At 41.5% G+C, this 27,620-nt stretch overlaps 1 protein-coding gene across 2 annotated transcripts in view; it reads right to left on the bottom strand.

Moving 5' to 3' along the window:
- Window positions 1-791: 791 nt before the first annotated feature.
- dock1 (dedicator of cytokinesis 1) overlaps window positions 792-27,620 on the bottom strand; it is a 169,433-nt gene continuing 142,604 nt past the window's right edge. For both annotated transcript variants that reach the window (XM_079657413.1, XM_079657414.1), the window contains exons 38-52: window positions 27,328-27,441; window positions 25,881-25,970; window positions 25,689-25,793; window positions 21,234-21,375; window positions 20,717-20,798; window positions 18,795-18,879; window positions 17,250-17,336; window positions 15,426-15,602; window positions 14,287-14,370; window positions 7,371-7,508; window positions 6,381-6,523; window positions 5,864-6,062; window positions 4,241-4,418; window positions 2,395-2,546; window positions 792-1,589 (exon numbers count right to left, since the gene is read on the bottom strand). In XM_079657413.1, coding sequence (XP_079513539.1) covers window positions 1,494-1,589; window positions 2,395-2,546; window positions 4,241-4,418; window positions 5,864-6,062; window positions 6,381-6,523; window positions 7,371-7,508; window positions 14,287-14,370; window positions 15,426-15,602; window positions 17,250-17,336; window positions 18,795-18,879; window positions 20,717-20,798; window positions 21,234-21,375; window positions 25,689-25,793; window positions 25,881-25,970; window positions 27,328-27,441 — 1,872 coding nt within the window. In that variant the 3' untranslated portion in view covers window positions 792-1,493. The remainder of the gene's footprint in view (window positions 1,590-2,394; window positions 2,547-4,240; window positions 4,419-5,863; window positions 6,063-6,380; window positions 6,524-7,370; window positions 7,509-14,286; window positions 14,371-15,425; window positions 15,603-17,249; window positions 17,337-18,794; window positions 18,880-20,716; window positions 20,799-21,233; window positions 21,376-25,688; window positions 25,794-25,880; window positions 25,971-27,327; window positions 27,442-27,620) is intronic.

Here is a 27,620-nt window from a genome sequence, read left to right as displayed (position 1 = left end):
ATGCTTAAATGTCATTTATGCCAAAAATAATCAGTCACAGAACTTTATGAGTCAAGCTATTTCACCAACAATACAACTGATGCACATATTAATAAAGCAGTAAAGTGTTATTCAATTTAAAGCTGCAACACAACAGATAATTACAGACTGACTTAATGGCTCAAACTCCAGTCATTAATTCGGAGTCATAATACATTAAACCCATGAAGCATTGAAAGCTGAGAACAAACTTGCCAGCCTGAGTCTTAAATGAGAGTCCTATGACACCAATCTATAATTGTCAAATGACAAAATTAAACAAAACCATAATTTACTCTTTCACACGACGTGTTATTAGGACGCAGCAGTGCAGAGAAATCAGCGTTTTTAATACATATCCTCAAGTGTGACCTTCAGTAGTTTCTATAAAGCAGAATTCACAATGCAAGGACAAAGCTGGCACCTGTTTGTTGGCTCATCTGACTGTGTTTCAAAAATGGGCCGCATTCCAGATACGTACTTCCAGCTTTGAAAAGAGAAATGATCGCTTGGTGAGCGGACACATTATGTAAATGAGATTGCGGTAGCTGGAATAGAAGTCATTTCGTGGCGTCCCAGTATAAAATGCCTCTGTTGATAATGATGGGGATGTTGTGATGGCTGTCAATCAAACGTGCGGAAAGCTTTGTTACGGAGTGTTCGGTAGTGAGGGAAGCGTACAGATTCCCAGATTGTTTTGGATTTCAGAAATATAGAGAAACACACATCTATTCACAGCTTCTCGCTGAGGTAAAAATAATGAGGCAAACATCTTTTTAAAAATACATACAATTTAAATTTTATTCAGAAGTCATATCAGTAGTGAATTGGGAACAGTCAATATTATTGAAATCCAAGGTTACAGCGATCTATGAACAATGATAATGCGATGGGAGTTAGTTGTATGTGCACTCCAAAGTTTTACCAATAAAATCCATGACTGTTGTTGCATGTTCTCACATGCCAACTCTGTAAGGTCCCTGTCAATTCAAAACCTACAAGCCCTTTTTTGTTTCATATAAATGCCGCTTAGTCTAATGATACGTTAATACAAAACATGATCAAATCACATACAAAAAAAAACCCTGAAATAAAATAAAATCATATATACAAACCTCTGTACATAGTGGGAATATGAATAAAAGAGAGGAATTATTATTTATGAGCTTCCATATACTTGGGAATGGGTCAGTTTAGTAAAGCGGCTGTCTGAACAAAATGTCATGATTAAGTCTTGAAGTGGCATGGTTTCGGGCGTCCCTGTTGAAGACTGCAGCGTCGTCAAACTGTAGGCAAAACAAGATAGGAAGTAAATAAAAAGTTGATAATAGGGGGCGGGCTGCAGTGAGGTATTCATCCTGTCAAGCTGGGACAGGAAGCAAGGAATGTGAGGGGTTCATCTAAAAAGAAACAGCCGCTTTTTGGTGGCAGCCGTTACTGTTGGTGCTGTTTGGTCCTACTGTCAGCATCTTTGTTCACTGTACAATTCCTGAATCGATAGAGGCCTGTTTCCTGGTGGTCTTGGGAGGTGGTGGAGGAGGGGTCTTGCTGGGCAGAGGAGGTGGAATGTGCTGAAAAAAGACAAAAACAGTAACCTTGAAACGTCTTTTTTCAGGTGCATTTTTCATCTATCAGACGGACTTACATGTTATTTTTGTTAATATACCCCATACTTGTGAGGTCAAAAAATGAAGATTAGGGCTTTAACTGAAGGAACTAAAGATGTTCTCGGTCTACCTGAGTGCCCTCCCTAAAACACCTGAGTTTATAACAGACAAGGAGTTAAGCTCGTCACTGACCTCACCTCTACCTCCATCAAGGAGTGTAAATGACGAGCGGCTGTCACTCAGCCTGTGAACATCTGCTCTCCCTGCACTACCGTCCGCTGAGGCTCCGCTTTACTACCTGTCCACAGGCCGTGGCAGTGGATAAATAAGATTAGTTAACAGAGTGGCGAGGCGAGAGGATGGGCAGCGTAGACGCCGGTGAGTGTGGAGAGACGCGGCGCTGATTAACAGTGGGAGAGCTCCTGATGGATGTGAGAGGTAAAGTAATCATCCAATCCATCACATCTGAGCACTGGGCCGGCTGGGGGAACAAGTATAAATAACAACGGGGTGGACAGGCGGGCGTGGGCCCTCGCTGCTAACTGACTGATGCCTATACATTCTTCTGTGGCACAAATTACAAAAATGAAGCACAAATGTGGGAGGAGGCATGCATGAACACGGACATGAACACGGGACGTACAGGTGTAGGTGGGTGTACCGGGGGGAGGAGGCCCCGAATGTAAAGTGCGTGTAGCGACCTCTTGTTCCATTATATATGTGCCATGCATCATTAGGGGCTTCTCTCAGTCCTAATTAAAACACCTACTCTTTGATGTGGCGGGGGTGGCGGAGGCGTTGAAGGACTCGTCAAGTCTTGATTATCTAGCAGGTTGCCGTAATCAGCGTTGCTGCCTTTCACCGGCAGCGGAGGAGGGGTTTCACCTTTGTCGGAACAGCCCATCCCGTTGAGCTCCAGACCTGTGCAGGGGGGGGGGGGGGGGCTCATCAGCTCACATTCATCAGAAAATACATCAGGGATCAACAGTAGGACTGGGATCCAAAATACATCACATGGCCGGTTTCTAGTTCATTCACCTTCACAAAGACTCATTTGATGTTTTAAAGAACACAACAGTGATAATGAAATGTACCAGAGCTAAATGTCTTCACACGCCTTAAGGGGAACTTGATTTATTTACCTGTTGAAATCAGTTCAGCAGTCAAGAGGAGTACTAGTGAGGCTCAAAATACATACTAAGTGGATCTTCAGATCAAAACATTATTTCCAATATCACATATAAACCTAAATGCTCAACCTCGATCCCTGAGAGTTAACCTAACTTAGAGAGTATACCTACAGTATGGTAGAACTTTACCTGGACCGCCCGGGCACTGTATACAAATATAATAAAAGATAAAAAAAATAATGAGAGTTGACATCGCTAATAAATAATGACTAGCCTGTGTTACAGAATGAGTGTGTGTACATATTTAAAAAATATATATATATATTGGTTGCTGTTAGGGAATAATTTGCTTAGGTTTTCAACCTTTGGCACAGTTCACAATTTTCCTCTTTTCACTGTCTCCTTTCCCACGGCATAAGTCTACAGACTTGAGTATTGCTGCTATCTCTCTTAAGGAGGGGCAGCTTGGGCGCATTGTTGTTGCCACCTTATGACCGAGCACAAGCTGACAAGAGATAGTTTATTGTTCAGGGACATCTAGAGGCCCTTCTTTTTAGGAACGTAGGTTCCCTGGCGCACATTCTTTTCTATGGACGAGAGCTCTAGTTAGATTCAGGGTCCATATTTCTTTATTCTCGCTGATAAAGAATGTTGATTATTACACTCCGAACTGGTTAAAACCTGGAACTACAGAAGAGTTCTTCAGAATTGATTGTGGCATCTCAACCGTGTGGTCAAACCGTGGCCCGTGACATGTCTTGTGAATTCTCCGGCCGAAGCTCGTAATAGACCGTCAGTGTTTGCCATCAAAGCTCCAGCTCTCCTCGTGTCTCTCTGAGTCCCGACTCTCCATTGCTACAGAAGTTTCCCCCACAGTTGCTATGCTGTTAGACTTGCATCATGGGAAGTGTCGTATCCACTATTTTCCGAGGTTGACCAATACAGTTAAAATAAAGGCTGGATATCTCCGCCTATGTTATATTGATATTTTAAAAATGTTTAAGCAAATGCAAAACCAAATAGGTGGAGCAGATTGATATACAACAATCCTCTGACTTACTTGCTGGTATGGAAATGATTGGGTTAAAAATTAAACTACATCTCCTCCTTTCTCACCAGGTAAAATGTCTAACTGTATGACCCTAAAAGAGGAAGCATGCATGTGAATTTGAACATATTTTCTAAAACAATGGATATCCTTGATAAGTTAAGTGAACAAATTGAGCCTATTTTGAGCGATTCTGGTGTTATCAGACAGCTCAGTGACAAAGAGTCACATTTAGAGGTAAATGTGGGGTGCTGAAAGCTGTCATTTGCAAACCATTTAAAGAAAAGGAGCTAACATGACCCATAGCGCTGTTATTCATATCAAACGGAGCGTCATCGTGTCGAACAGTGACGCAAGATTTCTAACAAAGTCAAAGGCAGAGAGGGCCTACAGAAAAAGTTGCGTGTGTTGAAGTATGTAAGTAAGATTGCTCATACTGGAAACATTGAGCAGGCTGAAGGAGAGTTTGCTCCTGGGTGTGATGGGCGGGGGTCCCGGCAAGGAGGAGGAGTGCATGGATGAAGAAGGGGGTCCGGGGGACACGGAGAGGCGACGGTCTCCCCCGATCTGGCTGAGAACTTGACTCCTTGGTCTCTGAGGTCGCAGGGGGCTGATCTGATTGGATGATATCCAAACGAAACAAGTGAGTAAAGGTATTTACACTACAATTCAATTAAAAAGGTAGTTGAAACAAACTGTATTTGAAAACGAGTCGAGTCGATGGTGAAATATTACAGAATATTAAGAAAAGATCATTTAAAAAAGGGAAATTGGTTTCACATCTTCTCTGGGGCTGTTGACTGATCCATGCTCGCATTAAGTCGGCTGTTATTAATCCTCAAAAATAAACCATTTGGATAAATATGCTTGGTTCTGCAATATCTTATTTGTGGTTACAATCATTGCTTGAATGCCAGACCACATTGTCCCAGCTCTATGGCAGGGATTTGAATATGAAAAGATCTGTCCTCAGGGCTATTCCACACTGTAGGCTACATTAACAAACATCTTTGTAATTGGCCAAACTCAAAACGTCAGCTACAAGAAAGGCACTGGAAATAACAACGCACTTCTTCCAAGGATGTAATGCTCTTCCAGAACTAAAACTAAAACTGCATTAGGGGACAGAAAACTGTTTTCTTAAACGTACGTACTTCAGATAATAACTACAATCTACTATATCCTACTACTTCTTATTAACTACCAGAGACCCCTGGGAGCCTTACCCTTGACCCCTGAGGCAAGAGGCTCCCATCACAAGCCAGACGGCTCCACTACTGCCAGGGGCCTTTTTAGGATCCTACCCTTATCTTAGTGCTGTTAACCAGTGAGCATTCCCACTGGGCATGCAGAACACAGTGATAGCTCTCTGTTGTCATGACACTGGGGAAGAGGGACTTTAGCACAGGGGAAAGATAAAGATATGTTTAAAGAAACAAAAAAGAAAGAGTTCCGTTGGGTGGTAGAAATGTGAGCCATGTGACTTAGAGAGGAGAAGTTAAAAGAACAAAGGGAAAGGATAAAGGGCCTGTTGGAGATATGAAGATCATTTCAACACCACATTCAACAGAGGCCTTTCACTGCTGTGGCACAAAAGTATATTTATGTTTTAAATCAAAGTACATTTGGCACATTTAGAAGAAAAGTCAAACGGGTTGGTAACAAATCCACAGGATTCTTCATTTTATGAAAAAAGTGCTTAATGCCTAGAAACTATGAATATATAGGCAGGACAAAGAAAGACTGGCTTAGATGAGTCCATCGTAAAACAAAGTAAAAGAAGAAGCATTGTGTGTCTTAAGGAAAAGTACTAAGCTTTTAATCGATTGCAATACACAATATAGTCTAAACTGCTTTGTGTCAAAATCTATTTGTGAACCCTGAACACATACAGCTAAATGTCATTGCTCTTGTGTAAAATAAGAGAGAAAAGAGAGAAGCAGGAGAATACAGAGTGGTTTGGGATAACAGCAGATCAGCTAAAATAAAAAAAGAAAGGAAAGGAAAAGAGGGAAGGTAACACATTGGAGGAATTGCAGTGCAGGTCACTTTTTCAGTACCGTCTCTGACAGAATGACGGCTTCAGCGGGCTGCAGTAGGATCTCTGTGGTCTTCATCTCTTTGTCAAAGATCTCCTGGTGCTTGCTGTTCCTCTTCTCCTTCTTCCTGTCTTTGCGGTCCCTCTCGGGGTCATCGCGGTCCAGCTTGTCCGTAGACTTGGTGTGCAGCTTCTTTGGCAAGAGAGGCTCCAGGGCAAAGCTGAAATGAAGACGGTAGGATAACGGTCCACTCGAAGTTAAGATTGATTTACATTTTCAGAATGAAGTCGCAGAGGATTTATGTTTAATGTGACAGAAGGCGTCCGTCATTGCCTAAGCAAATCCTCAGCAATCCTCTTAAAAGTGACAACAGAATCTTTGAGGCCTGATACTTACTACTTGATATTACAATAACGGCGCTTAATACAAGACAGTAATCCCAAATCAACTTCTAAAACTGCCCTAATAGGATGGCTAACAAGCAGAAGAAGTTGTCTGTTTTTTAATCCTGTAGAAAAAGCTTTGAACTAGGAGTTACCCATCAGAGCCAGGCCTGGAGGGCGAGTTGTCAGAAGAGATGGAGTTGACTGAAGCCACCGACAGCGGCCTCTGGGAGGAGGGCATGGTGAAGGAGCGCACCATGGAGTGAGGACGAGACCCCCGCCGTTCGTCTGCTGCCGGCTGACACCGCAGAGAAAAAGGAAATCACAAAGACTTTAGCTTAAAAGCCACTGACTGCTTTGAAGTTACCTGTGCATATCTTCTGTTTACAGTACTGGAGGAGGGACAGGGGAACTGTGAGGTTAATAGCAGTATTATGCTAATAATATAGTATGTACACAGAGAGAAAACTCTGGCTCTAACAATGAACCCTTTTGTATTCAAGTCCTTTCAAGCGAGGAAAGCTGCCATCTAAGGATAACCTTATTATCAGACCATGGAAAGTGATGGCTTTCCTCTTGTTTGAAAGGTCACCACCCGCTCCCTTTAAATTGAGCAAGGGCGCCTTCACCTCGGGCAAGATTGAGGGTGGAACTTGGCCAAGAAACAATTAAAAACTTAAAAGGAGGGGAGAAAATGGAAGCTGCAAACAAGCTGACTTCAGCTAAAAGTTAAAGCAAGTATGAAATACGTGTTCCAAGTGAATTTGGTTGGACTTCGTAAATGTGTAGCTTATTAAAGTAGGTTCTTGACCTCAGCTCTTGGAAATGCTCTTAATTGCAGTCTTATCTTTAAATGTCATCTTACTTTTTCAATCATAGAAAATGCCAAGGATGGAACATTGTCTGATAACACAATTGCATCTTAAATGTATCTGTACAAAAACATGTTTAAAAAAAGGGAACAGGAGGACGAGAACCCTTAAAAAGGCCTTAAAGGGATAATAATAATAATAACATGCTGCTATTTCATTAACTGTGTATTTTACAAATCAATTTCCCCAGAAATCTTTTGCAACTAGAAGAAAAGGCTACATCTTCCAGTACTTCCTGTATCAGAAAGCGCCTGAACAAGCAGAATCTCTTACCAGGGACTTCACCCCATACGTTTTCTCCACCTTCTCCCTCAGTTGCTTGAAGCAGGCCTCCAGGCGGTCGTGGAAAGGCCTCAGCGCCTCCGTGACCTTCTCGCCGTGGATACGAACGCCTTCCGAGAGGTGTGGGACCTGACGGGACGAAACAGTAGAGTAAGAAAAGATTCATCAAACACGCCCCGGAGAGACGAGAGGTTAGATATATGCTGGTTCTTCATTTATCAGGGAAATATGCTTCACATACATCCAATTGAACTCACAGGACCTTTGCCTTCTTCTCTGTGCACACTCAGCACAGGAAGTGAGTGTACTATCAGTCTGAGTGCGCAAGAAGAAATATCACTGCCACCTTATCCAGGAGCAAGCAGGCTATAAAGAAGACTGTTGCCATGACACTGCCTTCCTCTGCCTCCCACCTCCAGCATCATCACATTATAAGTATATTAAACATAGACTGATTACACGTAAAGGCATGTACTGCACGTGATGGATGTTTATCTCTCTGACACAATTAAAGACGCAATGCAATGTCAAGATCTGAAAACATACAGAAGCATATCAGGTAGAGTGAAAGAAAGGGAGACAGAGAGAGAGAGAGAGAGAGAGAGAGAGAGAGAGAGAGAGAGAGAGAGAGAGAGAGAGAGAGAGAGAGAGAGAGAGAGAGAGCGGGGGAGAGACTGCTGAAACTGGTCATTAGGAAACCCCCGTGTCACTGTCGGTGTCAGCAAGCTCTGCTGACTAATCTAAACACCATCCCTTCCAGAGTGTTTGAGTGATATTTCCTCTCTTCTGGTTCACAGGAAGATCTTTTTTTAATGTTATAGACTTGGGTGTTAGTGCTACATGCCATCTTATGTTTGGAACATGTGTGCAATAACCTGCCAGTAACCAGGTACAGTCGCCTGTGGTAATAACAGATAGTTTTCTTTCCCATGGCAACTGTAAAAATATGTCCTGACTGTCTCACGGCTATAAGTGAGAAATACTGTTAAAGGTGAAATGAAAGCAGCTTATGCTTTTATGCTTATGAATAAGTAAAAACAAAGTCAACTGCATTAGAGGGGATTTAATTCAGATGTTCATATTAAATCGGTCCCAGTCAGAGTAGAACATTTGCCCATTTGGAAAATAAGAAAACACTTAACTGCAGAGTGCATCTTGTGCCTCATCTCAAGTACAGTAGGTTTTAGGGCTAATACATCCCCCTAAACCCTTGAGCAAATGGAAAAAAGGATCCGATCGAGTACAAAGAAGTGTTTGAGGTTTCTGGCATAGGTGGGTCAGGAGGGGGAGAGAAGAAGAGTGTGTGCTAACCCTAGAGACTCCCTTGAGACTACTCGCCTTTCTTCCTTTTCTCTGAGGGCAAGCTGCCCCTCCACAGCCGGCTGCAGCCTGAACCTCGCTCAGCTGGCACGCACCGCCAATTCACTTTCCTGATGCAACAGTTTGTAATCATTTCCAACGGTGCATGTTTTATTTACACAAGTTTCAACACATGGTGGGCTTATTAACGGAGGGAAAAAAGGCTAATGCAGGAACATCAAAATGTTGTAGCTTCAGTTTCTCAGCCATGTTATACACTGCACTGAGAGATTAAACAGTAAGCTATGATAGGAGAAGCACATAGTGAGTGGTCTGCTTTGAAAAAGATTATATATCAAGATGTGAAAAAAAAACCAGGATATTTCACTCTGCATTTAAGCTAGAGTGCTGTGCTACATATCATAGCTCTGGCACAGGGAAATAAATGAGAGAAGGCTGCAGACACCCTGCCAGGATTTCCCATGATACTGAGCACCTTCATCATCACCGCTGGGACCTTTTGGAGGAGAAGAGGAGGCGGAGAGAGAGAAGGTGAAAGGAAGAAAAAGGTAGAGTGGAAAAGGTTTAGGAGAGAGGGAAGTCAAAAAGGACGAGGTGTTGTGAGACGAAATAGATGGAAACAGGCAAAAAAAAGAAATTGAGAGTGAAAGCTGAGGCAAGATTCCCGTCTCTTAGGATACCCATATCTTTTTTTAGACCTCAGGATGATCAGGTGCAACTGTGTGGCGGCATGGCAACAGCATTCTGCTAAGTGGCCACACAGCGATCAGCTAAGTGTGGAAGGCTCAAGGTTGCCAACACACAGATGTATAAACGTTTTATTTTAATTTAATTAAATAAATTAACTTTTTGAAAATGTTTTTTTCAGTCGGAGAAATAACCTGTTAATATGAGATACACAAAGAGTTGTTTTTATAGGAGAAAAGAGCAAAGCTGAAGCTAGACATTTATGTGAGAGATAACTAAATGTTAGCTGCTCGTGTTCAAATGTCTTAGCAGGTTATGAAGCACAGAGCAACATTAACTGTACCTGCTTCAAAACTGGACCTTTATAACATTTACTTTTATAAAATGTATTAAAAGAATAATAGAAGAAGCAATCAGACACAAAATACATTGAAAAAGGTATAGAAATCCAACTTCAGTGTGCAACAGTAAATGAGAGGCTGGTAACAGAGTTGAACGTGCCTAAGATTAGGAGACTGATGTTAATCGGTGTCAGTTACACTTTGCAAGGCAGCAACACTTGCAAAGAGGTCAGAAATCCTTTACTGCAGCGATAAATGTGTTGTGAACGATGTCCCCATTGGACATCGTGAACCTATAAAAGCTGACTGTAAATAGCGAGCTAACTAGACAGAACGTTTCACAACACATTTCAAAATGAGGGCAGGATGTTCCTCTGCAATATGATCAACGGTGTTCCCTACACCTCCAGAATACATAAACACAGGGCTGACGTCTCCTTCTGCATAAGCACTTCTCCAATCATATTTCCATGCACATCACAACTTATGAGCTAAACATTCACCATTCATGCTGCAACCTGTGGGCGTGCGTTCATTACCCAGAAAGCACCTTATCCATTGACATAGAAGAAGTATCATAGAAATACTACCACTTCTTTATTCCAGCAGCATCTCTCAGAGCGAAGTGTTTCTTGTCACCCTGCCACACCCTTGGGTCAGAAAGTGGGTATTAAGGCTATGATGACATATTTCATGAAGGTCACAAAGTTTCTATAGATGTCAGTAAGGAGTCAGACGTACTAGTAACAGGGAGACTAAATAAAGAAATGAAAAAGAGATTCAAGATTAATAAGGAAATACATCATTACCAACGTGTTGGTTCAGGCTTTATGTCGGGGAAAAAAAGGATATTTAAAGATATAAAAAGACAACTAAATGTGTCACCAAAAGATTCTGTTTATGTTGCCATTGTCTCCTGGATGTATTGATTACTCAGCTATCTCTGACATCTGTAAACAGAATGGATCGGGCTGCAGTGAGACGTTTAAGGTGCTGATTTAGACATCTGTCTTGAGCTTTAATTATATCCAGATACATCACAGAAAACTCAGACCTTATTTATAACAGGGAGCCTTTTACAATACCTAATTTCCTGATTTCCAGTTGCTCATTTCCTCTCTAATTACTAGATGAGGGCAATGGCTATTTCAGAATAACAGTGCACACTGGCTCATTTCAAACCGTTTAGTTTGTTCATTGGAGCAGCCTCTCCTTTATTTGTCTCATTTAGACGGATTCAAGACGTGATATAAACAAGCATGCTGGCTCTGGCAAAGAGACAGCTGATGCCATTTCAAATCAACAACTCTCTGCCTTAATCATCTCTGTATAGGTTCCTGTGTGTTTGCTTGGCGTGGGCAAACGCATTACTGCTTTCTCTATGGCATGATTCTGTGATGATCACAACACACAACTTCAATCATGTGCTATCATTTCTTGTGCTTTTGGAGGAAACATACCACCATGATTTCATACACTTAGTTAGCTTGATGTGAAGGAGGTCTTTAACTGGGCACATCTGCCAAGATGGAGCAACACATTTATCTCATACTGGCATAACTGGGATGCACAACAGAGCTCCTGCTAATTAGCGCTGTGGATTGTGGGTGGAGAATCATTTATAAATGGCAGTTGAATCTAAAATGAATGCCGGGGTTGATACGGCTCTCACTTCTTTGCATTGGAACCAACGCACAGATTTAAAAAGACAGACCTTTTTGTTCAGTGGCTTTGCTTCGAGATTGCTATAAAAATAACTCGATAGGTCTTAAAAGGTAACATCGAGTTGCATACCCCACCCTTGTCAGATATAATGTATTTGTGATACTCATGTCTTTCTAGAAGTTATGAAGCTGCAACTGTCTATTTTTAGGCTGCACACTTCAGTCGGTTATATTTTACATTTCGACATGTTTGCATAATCTGAACGTCTCCAAAAAAAAAGTAATTATTAGTTTGGTTTCTAAGGAAAAGATAAACATGCAAGCATCATACATGACATCAAATAAGAAGCCGCAATATTCCCAGGTGAATCATAGTGACTTATAAAGAGCAAAGTTTTCACAAACACACTAAAGAAATTCAGATTCGAACACGATCCCCCAGAGACGCAGAGCACAAAGTTGACCTATTTTTCAGCAACGGAGAGGGGAACAACTATTCAAAATTCAATTAACTTACTTTTCCCTTGCAACTAGCGATAGGAAGCAGACACGACTTGTTTCTTTGCTCAACTCCTGTGTAGGCAGGGAACACCATGACTTCCTGATTATTAAAGTGACTCTTAGATCAGAATAATAAAAGGAGGGAAACAAAATAGAAAACCTACGATGCAGCTTTATAAAATCCCAAAGGGAGGATATGTTTGTGTTTCCACTAGAAAGCACAGACAGCCAGGAGTTTATTAATTGAAGATGAGCCACAAATGAGCCCAAGATCTGTGTGGGTTTCATCGTAAGCTGTTAAACAACACGGGCTGCATTCCAACAATCTGTGTGTGTGTTCATTTCTCATCTGCTGTGTGTGCACTTCCTTCAGGCTCAGTGAGGGTGCAGAGCTCGCAGAAAAAGTTACACCAATGCTGATCTCACGCTGTCTCTTCACGCTGAGGAGCATCCTCCCTAACTCCAGAATGTTTGCTTCAGCACTCTCCCTGGCTATTATCTCCAGTGAACTATTTAACACACTTTCCCCCACGCTCACTTCAGTTACTGTCATTGGACACTCTTGGCAGTGCACTCACAAGTTCTTTCAACTATATTTTATTTTAAGTTGTAACCTTTAAGGATGCAGCAGAAGTGTTTTACTAGGGGAACAACATTTCAGATAAATGCTATGATATAGAGGAAGAGTATCTTTCAGAATTTAAACTCTCTGGTGTGCATGTGAATGACTTTCAGAAGACTGTAACAAACTGCTGTCGGGATGGTGCTGGACTCCCAAATGTCTGGTGCTGTTTCCATAAATAAACCCCATAATACCATACCATACATGACTTACATATACGGCCAAAATGTGAATAGCCTAAAGCAGGGGTTCCCAAACCTTTTCTGTCAGGGCCCCCCCTTTGGAGAAAAAAATAAGTCGGGCCCCCCCCCAACACAAATAGTCAGGCTCAGTGGCGGCGCCAGATGTTTATTGCGGGGTAGCTTGACGTTTCATAGAGGGTGCTCAAACATTTTGGGTTTCCCATTAATGTACCAGGGTCTACAGTGGAAATTTCTACTGCAACAATCCCCACGCAAATACACATTGTGACAGTTACAATGAAGGCTCGAGGCATATAGGTGTAAGCAGGGGTAAAGTGCTAGTTTTATAGGTGGTGTGTGGACCTCACATAGGGGGCTCTTGCGGCAAGCTCCCCCGGGAAGATTTATTTTTAAATATTGAAGTTAAAAGCATCAATCTGGTGCACTTTGAGAGCAAAAAAAAGAGATCTATGGATACATCTCTCAACACCCATATGAAACAGAACTGTAAACAGATTTACTTTTTCTCTATGGATATTTTACAAATCACCCTTTTAATAGTATTTCATACCTGTTTTTCATTTATTCTCTTATTTTTTTATAACTATAATGATCATATAAACGTGTGCCTCAGAAATAATTGTTTACATTAATGATGACCAAAACGTTTGAGATCCACTGAGATAACTTAGACTAAAGTTAACTATCTAAACACTCAGAGAGTCCTTTAGTTCACTGAGCCTCTCAGTCTGACAGGAGAGGACTCTCCTCCACTTTGTTGTTGAAAAAACTCTTTATGTCCGTTAGCGTAGCTCGCTAGCACCAGAAGCTAACAACTACGATCTCCGGTACCGCTGCGCTCACACACACACACACACACACACACACACACACACACACACACACACACACACACACACACACACACACACACACACACACACACACACACACACACACACACACACACACACACACACACACACACACACACACACACACACACACACACACACACACACACACACACACACACACACACACACACACACTTAATGAAACACAGAGACCCAGACGTAATACTGTATCATTATTTTCGAATCAATAATCTGATAATAATAAAAAAAAAAATTTTAATCTTTTTTTTTGTTATTAACCATTTTTCCTCCTGGTCTCTCGCGCCCCCCCTGTCATGCCTCTGCGCGCCCCACACTTTGGGAACCACTGGCCTAAAGCATTCACATGCAAATTAAGAACGCTCAATCGCGCTGAAAGGCCAAGTGGCATGTATTCTCTTTTCCATGCATCTCATGCTCCCGTACCATCCCAACATGTGCAGTGTTTGGCTGCCTGCAGGCTGCACCTCCCTCTGCTCTTCACATGTGCCACAGAAAAAGAAACACCATGTAATATAATGCAAACACCTTCTTTTAAAGTAACCGAGCGTGCTATTTCTGATGAGCAGGCAATTACACTTTTCTTTGAACCCTTACATCTTTGGTGATGCTTTAGAAACTACAGTCTGATGCTTTCTTATGACCATAAGCACTTCACAAAGCAGCAGATGAGCATGATGAACTTCAGTCTCACCTGCCAGGCGATGAAGTCTTTGAGTTTCTCAATCTTCTCAAGGTCCTCTGGGTTTTCCTGCATGTACTTATCATTGAAGAAGGCCTGGAGAGGAGGGAGGAAATACTGGGGTGAGTACAGGGGAAGACAGGAGACAGTCTGAGATGTGGAGGGGTTCGCATTATAAATACAATGAGAAGCTGGGGAAAGATGACAGGTGAAAGAGGACTGCATTGGAAGGGGCTGTAAAGATGAGAAAAATGTAGACAAGACATCACTCCATCACCTACACTATTTCCCTGAGATGAAGGAGTGACCTGAGGGCAAATAATTCATGTCGTTCCTCCTCCGACTCACACTGCATCTACCACAAGAACAGTATGAATCTATTCCAGGTCGTTATACACGCTGGGAACCAACAGACTATCCATTTTTTTCGATATATCAAACACAGAGTAAAAAGAGTTGTTATTGAGTTACGGTGGAAAGAGAGTGCAGTTGAGAGCAGGGAGAACACTAGAAATGCGCATAAAAACTGGATAGCATTTCTAAGTCACATGAACCAAAAACTGATTACGATGACCTATGATTTTAGGGAACAATATGCGAGTAGTCCCAAGTATAGTGGTAACAAAACATTATGGCTGAAGCTTGTAGGGTTTTAAATATTCATGAGATTATGGTTTCTAATTTAGTTTAAACATAGTTTAATCTATAACGCAATTACAGACTTTTCTAGATATATAAAATGTGTCAGAAGAACTTTTGTGGATCAGATTTGGTAAATTCTCTTATTCAAATAAATATTTCGAAGAACGGTGAGGAGGTTTACACTGCTCTTATGTCTGCTTGACATGAAGCTGCTCCCTCCTAATTCTAGTTGATTTTGTTTCAAGTACTGTCAAACTGTTCTTTAAATGCTTCTGTTCAAATTAAGTGCAGCAGAAAATAAAAATAAATGGGAGATGGTAGATAGAGAGAATATAGCATGACTTCGGCAGATTTCAGCAAATTCCATTGAACACGTTTCAAGACTAAATAGAATGTAATTGAATAAAATCCACATTTTTCTGCAGTCACACTGGGAGGAATATTAAAAAAATAATTGAAGACTTCTTAAAGACAAGCTTGTATAGGATAATTTTTTTAATGTTGACTACCTTCTCATAGTTGGTAAAACCTCCCATGACCGCTGGGTCCACGATGCCATTGAGCAGCATGGACAGGGGGTTGATGGGAAGGTTGGGGTCGTTGAGATGCCTCTGCACCATGCTGCTGATCTTCTCATTGGTCAGCTGCATCGTTTCCATTGCATTCTCCAGTGGACTGATCTCCTCCTGTGCAGCACAGTAAGTGAATGCGTCATTAAATATATTCTCAGCCTACTGTATATTCACCCGTTTCAGTACATATACACACATATATCAATCAATCCTATAATCCCACCAATCAAGCGGAGGCATTTTGTGTTCGCTGACTGGAGATATGTTATTAGAAGATGGGCTTTCCAACCCTTAACGACGCTCATAAATCATGTAGGATAGAGAAGCAATGAATAATTTCCAAGTGTCCATACATGAACCTGCAAATGTCAAATGAAGATGGATAGCACATATGAGTACGGGAATGTTGGTTCCCATGTCAACAAAATATGAATTCTGAGAAAAGATGAATGAAATGCTTTGAAATGCTGACATACATTTCAATACTTTGTATTCGGAAATTCTGACTGAATCGGTGTGATTTCACATGGAGGCAAACTAATAATAAATCAAATTCTTGCAGCTTGCTAGTAAGAATTTCAGAAAAACACGAGTGGATTGTTGCAAAAATATAAGACTCAGCCAAATAAAAATAAAGGCAGAGTGCCAAGGAGAGAAATCTCCAATCTGTGCCGGTAGGTTTTGGGCCAGCTTGATAAAATGCATTTTCAGATGGAAGGCTTTTGCTTGGTGAATCTCAGCCGAGTCATTAAGCTTTAAATAGAGAGTCCAACCTCGGGGACCCGGCCTCTCTCTGGCTCATCTGGAGGGCAAGCTGCTCCTGACAGTTTGCTCTAACCCAGCCTGAAGGAAGAGGCCTCCGCTGTGAATTAGTGTGGCAATGGAGAATAGCCCTTTACAGAATGGATTTGGGAGTACAGTAGGGGATTGTGCTTAGGTTGTAGCGACAAGAAGGACCACTGTAGTGAGCTAAATGTTCAGGTTGCCTGGTGTGTTTGTGTGTGTGTGTGTGTGTGTGTGTGTGTCATGTGGTGCTATTCGACAACTGTTAATGCTGACTGAGCAAACTGTAGTTTAACATGTTGGCTTAAGATAACCTTTGAAAAGTGCCCTTTACTTTGGCAGAACAGACAACTGAGTAACTAATCAAAGCGCCAAATAAAGAGTAATTGCATAACACTAAGCCGGGCTAATTACGCTAAGTGGTGCATTTGTATCTAAGTGATACTGGGCTCAAACTCACTGGACTCATATACACACTCCCTCTCCCACCAGACATCATCCCGATCCAAAATGGGGACATCAGACTTTAATTAGTAAAAACTACAGAGCTAAAATATTAACATTTGAATGCAGTTTCCATGGGATGGAGGGGAAATGTGTGAACTCAAAGTGCTCCAGTAAACACTCAGTCATTTGTTGCAGCCGTTAGACCATCCTTTCATCAACGGGGTTTCGATACAGCAATCCAAGTATTTCTATTACAGGAAAATCAACAGAGAGTGAACTCTCCCCAAGTTGTATTTGTGCTGTGTTGCTATTTCCAGTGGAAACAGTCTTTTAGGAGTGCTTGCAGAATCAATGTGGGCCCTCTGGCAGAGAGAGAACGTGCCCCGTTGTTAGTCCAGGGCGCGGCATGCCTGCGTCCACACGGCTGTCTATACAGCTTAAGTGGACAAATCATATCGATTGGCTGTGCGCAGGGCTGCAGATCTTATCTGATTAGGACGCCTGCCTGGCACACAGGCTGTTCATACTCACTGTGGAGACTGACTTGACTTCAAACCAGCGCAGGATGCCAGGAAGTTTGTATGCTGTTGAGTACGTGGTCCGCTCAATCCACATGTTCTGTTGACAAAATGACAAAGGACACAAAATCAGAACGCAGCCAGTAATCAACTGACGCGACAAGGCACTTTGGGCACATCCATTTGCTGATGTTTTCGTGCCAAACAACATTGAAGCAAGCTTTCAGACTGTTGCTGCTTGAATGTGAGTAAGATGATATAATGGTTGTTCAATCATACCCCATTATAGGGGAGCGGGGGGGATGGAGGTGTGCATCTCCCTGTCTGGAACGCAGTTTATTAATGCTCACTCACTAGATAAGATGTAATCTCCTCTAAGACCTGATGGAGATACAATAATGATGACTCTACATCTTAAAACACACCATGTCATTTTCTGTGAATACGGTTCCTGCAATCCAAACAACCGGTATAAAGCGTAATGAAGCAGTTTCACGTTTCTCCAACGCAATTCAGCCGCTGCTAACATGTGTTTCTCAAATTCATGTGTGAGATGATTGTAAAAATGTGGCTTGGAACTAGATAAAAAGAAAAACATATAACAAAGAAGCTGATGATTCACTCGCAGAGAGTTTTACCATTTATTGATGTAGTGGATGAATAATACTACCCCCATTTTTAAAGCATGAGCTTCAGAGCTGATAGCTTGCATTAGAGAGAGGTGTGTTTATTGACATGTTTAATAGGTTTGACGGATGCAATAAGTCAAGCTATAGATATCCATCACTTAAACCTCATGACAGAGAGTCCTGTCACTCAAAGTAAGTCAAAGATGAGGTAAATGCATCCTGACATGGTAAACACACAGGGAAGTTTGATTGGGTCTTATTTGTCAAGCTTGTCATTTGCAATACGGATATTAAGAGCGCACAACACATCATTCAGTAATAGTTGCACTAGGCAACCAGATTGAAATTCCTGTCAACAATTTTATTTTGTCTAGATCTTCTGGTTGCAACTCAGTTTGACCTTGTTTAATGAGTTCCACTTCCCTATTGATTTGTTCTTCGTTAAACAACAAACAATGTGTTAAATCATCAAAAATAAATCCAAAACAATAATACAGCAACATCCTTTTAAACATCACAACATAGAAGTAATAAATAAGTAAATCTGATGAAAACAGACACAATTCAAAAGTTGCTGAATCTCAGCACCATGGAGGACTGTCCAATTATCTTGCCTATTGTAACTATCCCAACTTATAACTATATCATCTTGCAGATTTTTGGTCCTGTTAGTGGAACGGAGTCACTGTGAAATATATTGACCATTTGCGTGTTTGTGTGGTTTATTGTTTTTATTTACCGTGAACTATTTTGTCACTAAAAAGTAAAAGTAACTACATTTCTGATGTTATAGTTTAAAACCAAGTAACCTTCATGTTTTTTTTAGAATTTCATTATTACTTATGTATTTAAAAGAGCATAAACCTTATGCTCAATCGGATTCTTATGTTAACAAATAATTCATTAAACCCTTTAGAAAAAACAATTACCGCAAACTCGTTGTCCGGGTCCTTCTCCCCCTTCCTCACTGGCCTGGAATACTGGAATTTATGCACTTCATTTACTGTGTAGAAGCTGGGAAGGAAGAAAATCAGAGGCTGAGTAAATTAAAACTGTTATGGGCAATCTACGGCGTGATTCAAAGGTTGATTGCTTTGCTTCAGGTCAAACACAGGACAGCCCCCCCAGGAACTGTGGTATTTAGCATTGGGTTCTGACTGGCTGTCTGAGGCATGGCTCCTCTACATTGCCAATACATTCATTGTTGGGTCACACTCGTCACTGTCCGTACCTGAGGTGAATCCAGACATTAAAAGAAGCTGCAGCTTACGTGACAGAGGCACATGACTAGCGGGGATGAACTTTGCCAAATCAGGTTAATAGACTTTTCACACTAGGAAAAGGATGGGGTTGCGTGGTGGCTGTGGGAGCAGCTGTCTGGGCATATACACAGACTCGCACATAGACACATGGCTTGCTCTTTTTACATATTTTTCAACTGCCTGCATCGCCTACAGTAATCTACACTCACACTGTTCTGGGGAAATAGCTACAGAGATGTTAAGCATATTGCATTACTTAAACAATGCCATATGTTTCGGAGAGCTTTGCTTATTCGCAAACTATCATGAATAATATAGGAAAGGAATCAGAGTGATTTCAAAACTGCTCCCCATTTAATGTAGCAGTTATAAGCGTGTGCAGATGGGATAAGTTTGAGGTTTTTTAAAAGCATTGTTTATGTATGCTAATGAACAGTTTTTGACATTCAAACTCAAGAGAAATTGTGCTCAGGTCTTGAGCTGCTTATATTCTACCGGCAATCACATGTTCCTTTGGTTGGTCACAAAGGGCAACACACAGTTAATGAACATGAAGAGAATCGCTCCCAAATTAGCCGAAACAATATGTTAACCAAGAATAAAAAGCTTCTGATCTAATAAACAGATTATTAAAGCAGCTTTAAATCGGCAGTGCTGCCCCAATTCAGTTTTTTATAAGTCATTAACTGACTGGCTTGAGAGATGATGCAGTAGCATGGTCTGAACAAAGCAAGGTCAGGAGGGGGTGTGCTCGGCCGGCTGCTGTGACCCTATGGCTCAAACAGCTCAGTCTCATTGCTATGCATCGCTGATCCTTTGCACTGGATGAGAGAGTAAAGAGAGAGTAAAGAGAGAAAACAGAGAGAGAGAGCCTAGCTGGCAGGGACAGAGAGACGGACGGACACTTGCTGTGGAACAGTCCTCTATCACTCTCCAAACACCGCTGTCTAATCTAGGCTATTAACAGAGTTACATATTCCAATCAGACACAGTTCGCAAACAAGCCAACAGGCTGCTGCGGGGGGGGGGGGGGATAAAGCCACAGGCTTGTGATAAGATCAGTGTGCAGGTATATTTGCCTAAAGGTTCTCCAAATAAATGTCTTATTTTAATTATGTCCATTGAAGCATTGGGTTGGCATATCAAAATGAATTTGCACAGCTGACTGACGCAGTGCATGGCTGGCGTACAGATTGGACAAACAAGAGAGAGTGCAGGGGGCCCCGCTGTTTGCCGTGGCCCCGCTGCACGACACAAAGGTATTAATGATGTCAGAGAACCAGTGTTGTACTTGGCCCGGTGACTAATAGCAGATGGCTGGCGGAAGTTAATAACCACTAAAACAACAAGAAGGTCAACCGCTGTTTGTTCTACACAGACACGCATTTACATTGAGATTTAATCACTTCACCACAGCGGCCCTCGACACTGCGCACTAAAAACATTTGCTAGCTCCCATCTACATGTCATCACAAGCCCTCTAAATTGTTTGTGAGTGACTGGGGATAGTACATTGAGCTCGCTGTGTTGAAATGCATGCCGTGTGACTTTGAGGAACACACTCTGTAATTGTAAGATATTCTGCTTACCTCACTATTTGTTCAGAGACGGGTTTGTTTTGGAACTTGGCAGGCAGGTCGAGGATGGGTTTAACCGTGAAACACTGGATGTCTTCAGCAGAAACATCAAGGGAATAAATGAAACTCAAAAATAGTTGGAATACATCAATTAGAACCGGGTCATAATACACTATCACTAAAAGACTACTATGCAAATAAATGATGTAATTCAAAAACGTACTAAATAAATAAATCAAGTCTTTCTTTTATACTTGTGAAGCATTTTGTCTCTCACAACAGTAAAAGGCAATTAAATTATGTTGTATTTATAGTATTAATATTGATTAAAACCATGTCTCCCGGCTTTAAAAATACTCTGTTGGTAAGCATTTTGAATTTGTGGTCAAAAAAACACATTTCCTTTCACCTGGTGTTCAGGCAGCAATATGGCTGCACTGAATGACGTAAAAAAAACAAGTGATAATAGTAAACAAAAAGTATTTCCTGTTATTCAAAAAAGTGAATTAAGGGTGCATGCTGAGGATACATTGTAGAGAGGAACACTTTGTGTCCTCGCTGGGCGGTGTGGTTATCTTCATCTTCTCTGCGTTGGGGAACTGTGTGAGAAGACGAGCTTCGAAGTCCTCTCTGCGCTCGTACTCTTTGCCACGGTAGATGAACATTTTGTTCTGAAGCACAAGAAAGAAAACAGTGAGAACTTGGACATGACATGAAGGCATTTACCAAATAATGCAAGAAGCAGTGGATATTATTCACACTTTATGTGGACATACTGTAAGGTAGTTTGTGCTCATTTTATGAATATGGCATCACTGACAACACCCAGGGTCAATTTATGAAGCGTTTCACACGAGATAAGATCCAATAGCTAACATTCATACAATGACAGTCAGGACAGACGTGGGACAGTGAGAAAACCGTAATATTAACCTAAAGCTACATGGATGAGAGTGGCTTCGATTTGTAAATCTACTTGGCCCGGTACTGTGGCTGGGGTTAAAATGCATTATCATAATCTCCATATTAAATACTTGGAAATGAGGGTGACGGAAAGTTCTTGGCATCAATTCAGTGACAAGTCAATCCCAGCTGAGTTTGGAGAGTGGGCTTGCTTGGAGAGGACTTGAAAAAAACTGAACCACTGCAAATGGGGGCTACCATTTAGCTCGGGGTCCTTTCACTAATGGCTGCTGCTTACTACAGAGCAGATGAAGATGCATCAACTCACTGTAATGGTTCCTACATCTTGCCATTTTCTAATATGTGATGTCAAATCTTGGCAACTGAAGAAGTGCCATCTTTCCATATCAGCTGCTTAATCTCCTATGGATATAACCTAAGGAGAATAGCTGAGCCATTTTTTTTTACATTTCCTTCTTTCTTTCACAAACCTTCACAGCACAATAGCTCACACTGAGCAACCTTTACTCATGCACAGCACACCTCGCAATTCCCAAATTAATTAAAGGAATTGCAGCCATGAAATAGCCATGGGCCATTTTTAAATTAGCTTTGACAGATAAATTGACCAAAGCTATTTTATTTCCAGAATCCTTCCTCTAGAGCCGCAGGAGAATCTGTTTAATGAGTCTGACAATACACTGCTGCAGTTTCCTGAAACAACAACTGCAAGCTTTTCTTTTTATCATTTACATTTAATTGAGTTCAGCTCATTTGCTTTCCTTCACTGTATATTGTATGCTTATTCATAAGGGAACAGGAGATGTGGATTATGTTGTGGTGTATTCAGGTCAGAAGTGCAGTAATCCAGGTATCAAGATTATCGTTGTTATTATTATCCTCACACCTACACTGGCTATTTCTGGCAAAGAAAATCACTTTCATTGACACACTAATTCAATTATTTCCTTAGCCGGTGGGTTGAAAGGTGATTTCATATAGTTAGATGGCAAAGCAGCACCAGCTCATATTGTTGCAATGTTATAAAGTTCAATTGAACCACATTCCCTGACCCTCTCGGCAGACAACATTTCCTGGAAAACTACTAAATGTATTGATATTCCTATCAATCCACTGTAGAATCAGATCATGTTTACAGGCACAGAGGCTGAGATAAAGGTCATTTTGTTTTCACTGAAAACATAGATAAGTTATACAAGAAGAGTGCTCCTAAAAATGTATGAGGCTGGAACGTTCCTTCATCTCCCTGAGAGTGCTCAGGGGTCTGTCTGAGGAACATTTTGAATGATAGAACATGACAGCTCATATCCGAGTGTCTCTGAATGGGCTGTGTTGGGATACATATTTCAAACCAACTTTCACACACCCTCAACTGCTCTCTAAGCGGAGTGCTCACATGATGCAGGGATTAGGTGAAGATTGGCATTGATAGGAAAAGAAGGGAGTGGTGGAGAAATACGCAGACTGGATGCAAACAGAGAGACACAATTGTAGAGTCTTTGGAATTCTGAGAATAACTTCAAGGTGTCTAAAGGGTCAAATAAACAGTCATTCTAAAAGCTTTCTGACAATGGACTGTGAGTTTCAAGGTTAAAATGACGACTCAAAATGAAATATTCAGAGCATGTCTTTACAACATTTTGGAATACTTTAACCGTCTCTAAATAAACGCACCAATGGAAACAAACGCAGAACTACTTAAAAAAGAAGAACACTGGGATCAATGGCTTGATTACGTCTTCAGATCTGAACAAATGACATGATATAGATAGAGCATAGTACCCTTGTGTCTAACCACATTAACAACTAATAAATCATAAGCAGCGGAATCAAGCCATCTTGCATAAAATCAATTCTAAAGGGGGTGGATACAAAATTCCTTTATCAGAGTATTGATTTTCTCACATAATTGACTTCTCCCGGAGGACACTGCGATGTAGCAACATAAACAGAACTATGGGGAGTGAAAAAAAAGCCCTCCGAACTATATTTATCTTGATAAGTAACCCACACTGGAACACTTCCCTTTGTACTCACGCAGAAATCTTTCAACATAATTATTAAATACTGTATATCAACAGGGAGTGCAGACTCAGAGCCCTCACAGCAATGTAATAGCTATTATGGAAATGACTCAATCTCCATTAGGATAAAATGCGATATGCTTTTTTTCATAAAATAGATACATATTTAAGACCAGCTTGTACGACACCTTACTGTAGCATAAGGAACAAAGACAAAACAATGAATGGTACATTATTTTCAGATTCCTTTTAATTTGGATATACTTGCCCGGGGTAATTCAGGTGAGGTTAAACTACATTCAAAATAAAAGAAGTAGAGAAAAGAGAACTCAAAGCTGTCCTTTGAAAGCTCTCTAAGCAGCCTGTTAGATTACAGTAGGCCAGTGCAGCTTGCCCTGCCTGTAATGGAGTTCCTGCCCTGATAGATGAAAGAGGTTAGGAGGGGGTGTATGGAGATCGTAAAAGACCCTTGTGGAATGGTTGTTGTTCGTAATAGAATGAAAATGGTATGAACAGAGGTCACATATTATGATCATTTCCAGTTCGAGCATGCTTTCTGGGTCTCTACTGGATCACATTTACATGCTAAAATGTCCAATACACATGTTGATTTTCCATATTGTCGGTCTGAATATTCCTGTATTCACACTCTGAATAAAAAGCCTTGTTTGAGCAATTGTCTCTTTAAAAGCCCTTCCTGTCTGATGTCTTGTTGAAGTTTTTTGACTGAGGCATCCCAAAAAAACTGAATAGGTGATTTTATATGTGTGTTATATGTACAGTATGAGCACAAGAAACAGTGAGGTTCAGTCAAGGAAATAGTGGCTTGCTTGTGAGAAAAAAAGTACTTCATTACCAGATGACAGCCTGAAAACAGCTGTAACAAGAAACATGTTCAGAGCAAGCAATTCCTCAGCACTGCCACTTTTTTTTCCACAATTACATTTTGTGTTTGAATAAAAACTGATGTGTGGACAGAGCAGGACACCCTTCACAGACAGATAGCAAAAGAGCGTCCGATATGCAAACAGTAGCTCCTCAGACCCTGAATACGGCCGGTGAGGAGATATCAAACGGCTGTTAAACAAATACTAAACTTGTGATAAGCTGTGATCAGATTGGCACAGAGCCAGCCAGGACATTTGGAGGGGAAGCAGTTCAGGTTTAGCAGCCAAGTATACTTTGTAGGAGTTCTGAATAGACTTCAGAGTGATTATTCCGTTTAAGCGTTCGTATTCATGATGATTAATGGCCAACTAATTGCGGTCAATTTAGAAATGAAGATGGCTTCCACTTGTAAAGAGCTCCAACTATCTAAACAAGATTAGATCTGAATGTTGTGTGATTATAATGCATGATTCAGCAGCCTCCAAAAGCAATTTACAATGTGACCGTTTCACTTCCTTTCACTTAGTATTGGGTCCATGGTGTTGTTGTGCAGGGGGGTGAGGGGACTTGTGATGCAGGCCACGCTCACGGTTTGGAGAAAAGGATGTTCAGGTGATGGAATTAAAGGCAGTGGGATAAGCCTTTTGATCAGACAAACAAAGATTGGGCTTTTCCTTGTGGTCATTATAGGCAATCTCCTGCAGTGATGTGATTCATGCTGTAAACACTCAGATTTGGACATAGATAGATAGGAGGGAGAGCTGTGAGAATGAAAGACATTGTTTACAGTCATGGTTTTATTTCCACACTTTTCCCTCACTCTCGGGCATCCGTCCAGCACAATATTCTTGATCTTCTATGTAGCCCACCCATGCAACAGTTTATGATTCACAGTGTGCTTCCTGTGAGTGAACTGTCAGTGAGGATTCGATCAGGCGGGATGCTTATCAAGTGCATCCCGCCAAAACAACCACCATCCTTTGGGAGCGAGAACGTGTGATTCAAACTGCAACTGAGGATGAGAACTAAGCAAGCACTGGTAAACCTATTGACCATCTCTTTTGATAAGAGGCTCACCCACGCTGTGCTATTAGCCATGTGTGGAGTGCTGAGAGTTGCGGGGGAGGTATGTCGATGTGAGTACTCACGCGTAGGAAGGAGGGGAATCCCTGGCCGTAATAGCCAACGGCAAAGTAGTCTGGTTTTGGCCGGATGACTTTCACTATGTTCTCGTAGAACTGGGCCTGCTTTCGCTGTTGAGATACACAAAGGGGAGCTTCAGTGTTAGGAAAATATGCTGCTAATAGGTGATCCGATGAAAAAATATCATTATTACTTACCAAAGATGCACTGAGCTGCTCAAAGTCAAACATTTCATTCTCGTACTGCTCAGCCAGTTCCTTTCCCAAAATGATTGCCTCCTCCCACATCTATTGGGCACATAAACAAACAGAGACGGTTAGTAACTTAATTAATTATCAATATTCAAGCTGAGATTAAGCATTCCCTTTTCAGCCAGTTGAATTTAAATTAACTCTCCCAGGCAATACATTCAAAACAAGCCCTTTGAAAATACATAAATGTGATTTTTTTTTTTTAAATGTCAATATTTTTTACATTACATTTTTTCATCTGAAACACTAAAACTAATATGCCATCCTCTTGGGGTGGGGAAAGCCATTTTTCATAGTGCTGCATTTCCCCTCGAGACTCATCCAATGCATTGGAGTGGTGTCACAGATAGATATGAGCCACTCAAACATGTTGAAAGGCTTCTAAGTGGCTTTCTGATGGACTAGATTGGGCTGAACTGATCGGGGCCAGACTGGGATGGACTGAGTCCAGACTGCTACTCAGATCAGGCTGCCATCACTGAGAGTGGCGGTGGCATCACCATCTGGGTCTGCTTTCTGGATGACTTCAATGACACTCTTAGAAAACTGAGCAGCCCCCTGGAGTGTTGGTTTATTCTTGCAGCCACTGTAACACTTCCTGATTGCTCTGCTGTGTTTGTGTGTGCATGTTTAGCCAACTCTGGTCAATTTGTTGGCAATATCCTGCTGAGAGACAGTTTGCTGGAGAGTGGCGGCTGCCCCCCAGCACTGATGACACATGCCTAGGGACATCATCTCTGAGAAGCTCTGGCTGCAGTCCTGTAGACCCATTCCAGGCTCAGCTTACCGGCTCAAACACATTTTTCTCCACTGGAAGCAAATATGAAGAGTGTGGCAGAATAGTACAGTGACCAGGGCCTACGCCATTAGAACATGTGTTCTATCCAATGTGTATACAATTGGCATGCTATGCACGTCCCAATGGGATGGCATCATACTGAGATGATAGTCAAGTACCTCACTGAAGAGGCATGAAGAAAAAAAGATAAAGCGGATGAAAACAGCAGGAAATAAGGTTTTATGAAAAGGTAGGAGACAACACAAAAGAGCCATATTAATGCATGTGTGGTGTCTGATACGCGTCTTCGTCCATAAGAGCATCAGCTAAAAGAAGAGGATTATTGACAATCCCCAGAAAGGAATAAGAAACTTCTATTCAGCTGCTCTTCTTCTCTTGCCAGAAAAAGGTATTTAACAGAGATGACAGCGACTAAAAATAGCATCCTTAGAGTCCAGGATTTATCATGATTATGACCACCCTTCTGCTTCTTTGTGAGTGTGCGTCTGTGTGAGTGTGCGTCTGTGTGTGTGTGTGTGTGTGTGTGTGTGTGTGTGTGTGTGTGTGTGTGTGTGTGTGTGTGTGTGTGTGGAAGAATGAATGCGTGTATCATACCTTGCCCTTGTCGAAGTAATTGATAATCTGCTGGTAGAGCTGGTCCTTAAGCTGTCCTTGAGTGGCGGCATGCTCTCTCTGGGTCAGGTGGGCTGCACACTGCTCGTCGGACCACTGCAGAGGACAAGTTAGCATTGGGGTCAACGATGTGCAATACAATACGGAGCAAAAGGGGACCATGTGAGAGGGAATCGATCGTGATTTATAGCCGATGCAAATGGCTCCGACTGATGTATAACTGACAGGGCAAGATGGAAACTTGAGACATGGGCAATGTGTCGATACATATTGAA

The sequence above is a fragment of the Notothenia rossii genome, assembly GCF_949606895.1.
Source record: "Notothenia rossii genome assembly, chromosome: 11".
NCBI classification, from domain to species: domain Eukaryota; kingdom Metazoa; phylum Chordata; class Actinopteri; order Perciformes; family Nototheniidae; genus Notothenia; species Notothenia rossii.
Note: the sequence above shows the minus strand (reverse complement) of the source record. Positions and strands in the feature narration are given on the sequence as shown.